The sequence below is a fragment of the Centruroides sculpturatus genome, unplaced genomic scaffold (assembly GCF_000671375.1).
Source record: "Centruroides sculpturatus isolate CEXI.00-Female unplaced genomic scaffold, Cexi_2.0 scaffold206, whole genome shotgun sequence".
NCBI lineage: Eukaryota > Metazoa > Arthropoda > Arachnida > Scorpiones > Buthidae > Centruroides > Centruroides sculpturatus.
This window is the reverse complement of record NW_019384442.1, coordinates 217,507-225,270: the sequence shown is the minus strand read 5'-3', so window position 1 is coordinate 225,270 and position 7,764 is coordinate 217,507. Positions and strand designations below refer to the sequence as shown.

At 31.2% G+C, this 7,764-nt stretch overlaps 1 protein-coding gene across 1 annotated transcript; it reads right to left on the bottom strand.

Moving 5' to 3' along the window:
• Positions 1-4,212: 4,212 nt before the first annotated feature.
• LOC111620183 (KRAB-A domain-containing protein 2-like) lies at positions 4,213-6,047 on the bottom strand. The gene has a single exon (XM_023362066.1). The coding sequence runs from the start codon at positions 5,729-5,731 to the stop codon at positions 4,361-4,363; it is 1,371 nt and encodes a 456-aa protein (XP_023217834.1). The 5' UTR covers positions 5,732-6,047; the 3' UTR covers positions 4,213-4,360.
• Between the last annotated feature and the right edge of the window lie 1,717 nt (positions 6,048-7,764).

Genomic DNA, 7,764 nt, shown 5'->3' with positions numbered 1-7,764 from the left:
ATGGATGGGATCAAGACCGAATATTTATAATAAGATTTTAAAAAGCAAAATTGGTCATTCGATCTAGTTCTTATTTTAGTAATAAAATGTCTCGCTACTGAGAATGCCTTTTCCGATTAAATTGAGAAGAGATATGATGTTTTTTTTTTTTCCTGTAGCCTGGAGGATTTCTAGTTCATTTTCGAGATGCATTGCAGTACTTCTTTTGCTGTCTAGTATTCTTGATTTGTCTACTTCAGCTGCTTTAATAGTAGCATCAAGCTTATAGCCTGATAATTTGGCAGTTCATTTGGCTTTAATGATTAGGCTTATGAAGAAAAACTTTATACTTGCATAATTCATACTTGTTTGTATCCTTGCCCAATTTGCACAATCTGGCATAATGCAGTTATTGAAGCTATTGGTCATGGTTAAAAATTAAGGCAACATAAGCACAATTATTCCAGATATTGCAGGTTCTGACAAGTAAAGAATTTTCAGTCCTGTCACAAATAGATTATTGACAAACTCTGACATGCCATAATAAGCAAAAATTTAAACGAATAAGCAGGCTTAAAATTAATAAATACAAATGTATTCTGACAGTTTATGGTTAATTATACTTTTTACTGTATTTGCAAAATTTCCTCAACTATAACACAAAATAAGAAAAAGGTGAATTTTTAAGAAATTTGCGGGATTTCCAGGTTAAAAAACTGCCAGGATCCCATTGGAGAAATCCTAGTCACAATGCCAAGCTACAATTTTTAATCATTAGTGTAATTTATTTAATTTAAAATGTATCCTCTCCACCTCAAATTAGTAGTTGTGTGCCCCTGTAAATCATACTTTTCCTTCTGCCAATAGAATTGTGCTAGTCACCTATCAAGCTCATTTCAGGGAAAACTTTTTAAATTGAAATAACATGACTTTCAATACAAACCAGAAGTTATAGTTAATCTGGTCCTTCTGCCCCTGATCTTTTCATATCTGGTCTCGACTTTTATCTATCTAACTCTGTTCTGGAGATTAAGGAAAGACAGATGGACGACAGTGGGAATTTTATACTATTTCAAATAAACTTTTTTTTACAATTTCATGATGAACTCAGGATATTTTTCTTCTAATTATCAATTAGAGATTCAGACTTTGTACAAAAAATTATTTAATTAATTTTTGAGTCAATCAATTAATCCTTTTTTCATACACCATAGAAGTAGCCTTTTACATTGGTTTGAAGAAATCACTTCATAAAAACGAATAACAATAGGTAAAATTTACAATTAAAAACGATCAGACGTCACCCTTTCATTTTAGGTATCTGACGCCTTAACATTAAAAAGTAAGTACTGTAAATCTTCTCACCAACTGCCAAGTTTTATACCATCTGTATCAGGTTCAAGCCCTCTAGTGGTGGATACGAGTTATCTTTGATTTGCATGTAGTTACATTAATTTGCATGTAGTTAATTGATAGACTCAAAAATTAATTAAATAATTTTTTGTATAAAGTCTGAATCTCTAATTGATAATTAGAAAAAAAAAACAACTTTTTTTTTACAGGAAAAACACAGTTTATTTGAAATGTGTAAAAAGAGGATTATTTTTCTTTTGTCAACTGCATTATTTCAAAATTGCATAAAAACAGACTGCATAAAGATGGATAAGTGTGTGTATATTTTGATAAACAACTCATTCAACTACATACAATCTTGTATAGCAGTAAAAATGTTTATTAAACTAATGTTTTTGGTCATATTTAATGACCTTTGTCAGGTTTGCTATTCAAAAAACAGCAAACTGACGACTTGATTGAGTAAAAACATATATAAACAAACTAAAACTTCTGTTTTAATTTACAAAAATAAAGAATGAAATGTTATAAAATATATATTGTGTAAAATATTGACATCTAAAGATTAATGTGAATTTCATACATTGATGAAAATATTCAGATGGCCTTCATTCAATCATAATTTACAGAAGTGAGAATGAAACTATAATTTTGTTCTAGTTGTGGGCATCAGCAGAAAATTTTCCAGAAGGAAAAAAGCTTGGTGACAAATACAGTAATTACATCAATAAATTTTATTTAATTTTTGGGAATTTTTTTCCGCAAGTATATTATAAATACATTATTGCATCAATACAAAAAGACAAAGCCTTCCATGGTCGAAAGTGTAGGATTCCATATCTCAATGACTTTCGTAATTATAATTTGGGAATTTTTTACTCCATTCCAAAGGGAAAGTGTCCCATTTGTTCCCCTCTATGGATGCCCATGGTTCTAATAATATTCAGTAATGGAAGACCAATAACCTACATATCATAAATACTGTACACATTCTATTAAACTATGTTCTTTGATAGTTTCCCAGATAATTGTGTAAATCATTGCATATTTTATTATTATATTTCTTGAAACATTGAATTATCAACTGTTTTACATATTGTAACTAAATAAACCAAAATGTTAGATTATGTAGTTGTGATGATTTCAATTTATACTTTTTATAAATCAAAATCTTCATTTTGGCAATTATGATGTTAATCAGTTAACATTATAGAAGACATAATTTTAAAAATTTTATTTATAAAAATTTATAATGATGATGATTAGAAGAGAATCAAAATTATTGAGAAATAATAATGTACTAGAAATTTTTACTGCATTCATTTTTTTTCAAAGCCTGTAAAAAATGGCAGAAATGTTATAGTGCTAAAAAAGCAGGGATAGAGAGTCTGAATCGAATCTTTTTATGGGAGTTAAGTTTTTCAATTAATTTTTAAAGGCCATTAATGCAATTATTTTAAAGTTTTTAAGATCAAAGCATAAAAAGTATGATTATAATGTTAAATTTTTCTAACGAGTAATTGTGTTTTATTTTATTAACTTTAATAAGATATATGAATGGTAAAAATTTAACCTTAAATACAAGCTTGAGATTAAACTTTAGTTTTTCCGAAATCTGGTATAAGTTATATTTTTGTATATAATAAATAAACATACTATATTTGTCAAAAAGTTTATTACAGCTGTCTTTATTTCTATTAAAATACTAACTTACTAGTAGTGCATTAGTGAAAGGAATCATGATTGAGAATAGAGAGTCGGAGTCGATTTTCAAAAATACTGAATAGGGAGTCGTGTATTTTTCTACCGACTTCCCATCCCTGCCAGAAAGACCTTGATGTTTTCTTTCTCATATAAATGAAAATTTACTGTTGCCAGGAGGAGAGCTGGGAGTTTTCTCCAGGCTAGGAGAAAACTTGCCGACCAATAGTGGTTTTTATTCCTATAAATTTTTATTTTTACTAATAAAAAACATTTGCATATTTCATTTATTCAAAAATAAAGACAGAAGAGACCTGCTCTACCCAGTGCCCATACCAAACATTCGACAGTCCCAATACAAGAATTTCAAATGTCCATCATTTTATTCGTTCCTGTTGTATTCAGTATGAAAATTAATGGTATAATGCTTCTTATTGATTGAAAATCTTAAAAAATTTCAATTAAATTAAAATTAAAACAGCTGTACTATCAGTTTGTCTAATAAATCTATCAAAAATACACAATAAAATAACATGTAATAATATGTATTTTATTCATATAAATGACATAAACAAGACATTTTAAGCTTTATATATGTTACCGGCAAAGTATGAAAAGCCGGCATTCTATAGAATACCTAGGCATTGTATATAATGCCTAGCGTTTTTAGGCAATCTTTGAAATATGAGAATTATTACATACTTTCCCTAGGCATTGTATATAATACCTAGGCATTCTATAGAATGACAAATACTATTTAGGCAAAGTATGAAAAAAGGTTCTGATAAGGCTATTATATAAATGACGTGCATTCCTCAAAAATACAAATGTTATTCTGAAAAAATAATGAGAGTGCCATTAAAAAAATTTATGCCTTTAAGGGAAACAAAATTTTCATATAAAAAATTACAATTAACCTACTTGTTGCAACATGGTAGGCTTGAATGACATTTTGAATTACATTTCATTACATTTTTCACGCAAAGACATTTCATATTTTGGCACTTTGTTTTACACATACATTTGACGAATCCTTGGCCGCTTCCACTGGACTGAGCAATTGCAACTGACCGGAGAGGAATTTCATGGTCAGGAATATCTTCAATTCTAAGCAAGTTCTTGGGGCATGGAGTGAATTGTGATCTCGCATATACTTGTTTTAAAATTCCTTCAGAAGTTCCAAGTCGGTAGAAACCATCCTCTGTCACACTCATTACAATTGCCAATATATTGCGCGAATCACCTCGCCCCTTGTCGACGTCAGGAATAGGAACTCGCACAGTAGTTCCCAAAGAAGCAGTGGGAAATTTTTTTTCCGAATTTATTTTCATTTTTTGGCTTGTATTTCCAGATTGATTTTAGAATTTATTTTACCTTCAATAGCATTTTCAGTTTTGAAACAAAGGGTGCACAAAATATCCATTTCATCATCTTTACTAGCATGGCCACAGAAGGTATGAATTTTTTGACGACATTTTTTGCATGCAAGTGCATCACTTGTTTCCTTTAAACACACACAACAGGTATCAGAAACGGAAATCTCTTCAGTAAGCATGTCTTCATCGTGTTGGTTTACTCCACTAACGACTATAATCTCATCTTGCGTAATCTGATTAGTTTCACCTTTTTCCATTGTTTTGACGCTTTCTATTACTTTTTCTAGCTGCTCCTCTGTATTTATGTCTTTTAATTCTGGTAGAAAAGAAAGCCCTACTTTAGGTTTGCAGCCAAAAAGAGCTTCGTATGGTGTTCTTTTGATCCCAGAATGATAAGCTCTATTTTTCATAAATTGAACGAAACGTAGTCCTTCACTCCAGCGGTCAGATTTGTTGTCCTGCATCCAAGTACAGAGCATATTTTCGATATCTTGATTAGCTCTTTCGACACTACCCTGGCTTTGTGAATGGCGAGGCTTCCCATGGACGATCTTCAGTGCTGGCCAAAACTCCTTCAAGCTGGTCACCACATTATTCGCAAATTCCCTACCATTGTCAGACTGTAATATAGACGGCGCTCCAAGCAACGAGAATATGTCCACTAGGTTGTAGGCTACTTCTTCAGCTCTTTTCGACGTTAGAGACTTAAGAATCACAAATTTTGTGAGATGATCTTGGTACACCATAATAAATTTGTATTCTCTATCTGGCTGAGACTGAAAGTCAATAAGATCTACTTGACAACGGGAATTAAATTCGGAAAAAATCATAGGTTTCACAACAATGCCCTTTTTAATACCTTTCTGTTTTTTCTGGCAAGGTTCACAAAGGTGGATGTACAGTTCAATATCATGACGTGTAACATTTTTGTATTTGATTGAAAGTTCTTTCAACATTCTATCACGTCCTCCGTGTCCAATAGCCAAATGAGCTTCATGAAGTACGTGAAATAACTCTGAGTCCGTGACGTAATACTGTATAGTACTGACGCCTTCTTTAACAGGATAAATGAGTTTACTTTTGTTTTCTACAATCATCACATCATAGCGATTCAGCAACCAATAGTCCCTGGGTTCCTTCTTAGTAGTCATTTTGGCTTTTTGTACATCATTTATTAACTTCTGGTAAGTAGTTTCGGTTAAGAAAATACTGTTTTTTGCAGCATTAACTCGAATTTTGCACAGTTCATCGTCGAATCGTTGTTTCATGTCTATAGACCATGACACCTTCTCCAACACTACAGCTTGCTCCTCCATTTTCATGGACCACAGTAAAAAACTAATTTTTTGTTGAACAAATTTAAGTAAAATTGCGTATTTTGACACTCCCGAACAAACCGCAAAGTGCAACTGACAAATTCTAAGCCTGAGCCGCTCGTTAAAAGTCACGTGCCTTGCCACGTGATATTTGAAACGAAACGGAGATGTATTTCATACTTTGCCGGTTTCTCATTTGGCATTCTATAGAATGCCTAGGAAATCTGTAAAATATAAATCGTTTCATAGATTGCCGGCTAGTTTTAGGCATTATATACAATGCCTAGGCATTCTATAGAATGCCGGATTTCAAACTTTGCCGGTAACAGTTATTTCCACAATTATGATATTGTAACTTTTGAAATTATTTATTGTGTAGTCAGTCTGGACACCAGTTATTAAAATTTGTAGCCTGCTTGATTGTAAGCTGTGACTTAGCTGTCTGAAAGATTGTAAATGTGTAATAATCAAATAGTTTAAGACAGTAATAGGAAGGATAATAGATGAGTAAGTGATAAAGTATTGTGATCTACTACCACATGATGATCTGTCTTTAAAACACTTTGTTGAGTTGAAATATAGTGTATCATCATTTTTGTAAGAGGCTAGGCTATGTGACGAAATCCTTACATTCTTGTAAATTAGATTTTGTTTATAAAAGTATACTGTTGATTATGATTTGATATTGAAAATTATAAGCAAAAACAATGTGTAGTGTTACAAATTCTGTACATTGAAATTGAATCTGTTTGGGCTTTGGATGTTTACTTTCCAGGCTGCCATATATGAGGAAAAGTATGGCGATCGGTAAAAAAAAGAAGACCTTCCCCAAGATTTTTACATTTTTGGACTGGAACGGCGAGAAATGCAAAAAAAAAAGTTTTTTTTTTTTTTGTATGTATGAATGTTTCTGTGGGGGTAAGATTTTGTTCACTCTGTTTGAAGCTTAATAACTCCTGTGCTTTTTGTCGAAAATTTCTGAAGTTTTGCAGGAATGTTTAATAGAATCAATCTCCCTAATAAACAAATTTTGGTAATTTAAGGTCGAGGGGATGGGAAGATAAAGGGTGTCAGTGTATATCCAGTCGCGTGAGACTTAATGACGATTTTACTTGTTAGCATTTATAATTTTTTATAAAATCCATCCCTACCTTCAAAATTAAGCTTTCCTCCATTTTATAATAGTTAAAAAATATAAGTGTTTTTAATAAAATGTGATAACAGATGGTACCACCAAATGTTTCGGGAATGTTAAGCAACTCGCCGAAATTTTTATTTTAAAGTTTATTAACTTTGTCCAGGTAAAAAGTTGCAATTCATCTACGACCCAATTTCCGATCTAGTTGAAATTTTCCACACGTATTGCCAACGACAGTACATTTTTTAATAGTTTTCAAACATTTTTAACAATTAGCGCGCAATTAAAATTTGTAAATAAAATCTGACCGTTATTTGCCGTACTAAACGTGGGAACAAAAGTGAAGACAAAAGCGATTAGATATGCGAGATCAACTAAAGAAAGAAACACCAAAACAACGTAAGTCGCAGGTAATCACTCACTACATCAAATTTAAACGACTTAAAGCTTGCAATAAATCAATTTTTGAATCGAAACCAATCTCACAGAGAACAATATTCATAAAATTAAATGCTAAACTAAGAAAAATTTCGATAGTTCAGTGTTACATTAGTATAACTAAGAAGTAGAAAATAAATATATATAAACATTTTAAAGTAATGCTATTTATTCAGATAAATATACTAAAAAGTAAAGAAATTTTCTTTGGCTTCCACTGTATTTTTGGTATTATGCGACCAAAAATAGAAGCGTGGGGCGCTTCTGCTTAACCAAAAATACTGTGAAAGCTGAAGAAATTTTATTTTTTACTTTTTAGTATATTTATCTGAATAAAAAGCGTTACGTTAAAATACTTTAAAATATTACTGAAATATTGAATTAGAAAATATGAAATTTGAATTTCCATATTTACTAATTCAATATTTCAGTATTTTCCATATAGCCTACTCCATTGGAGTTA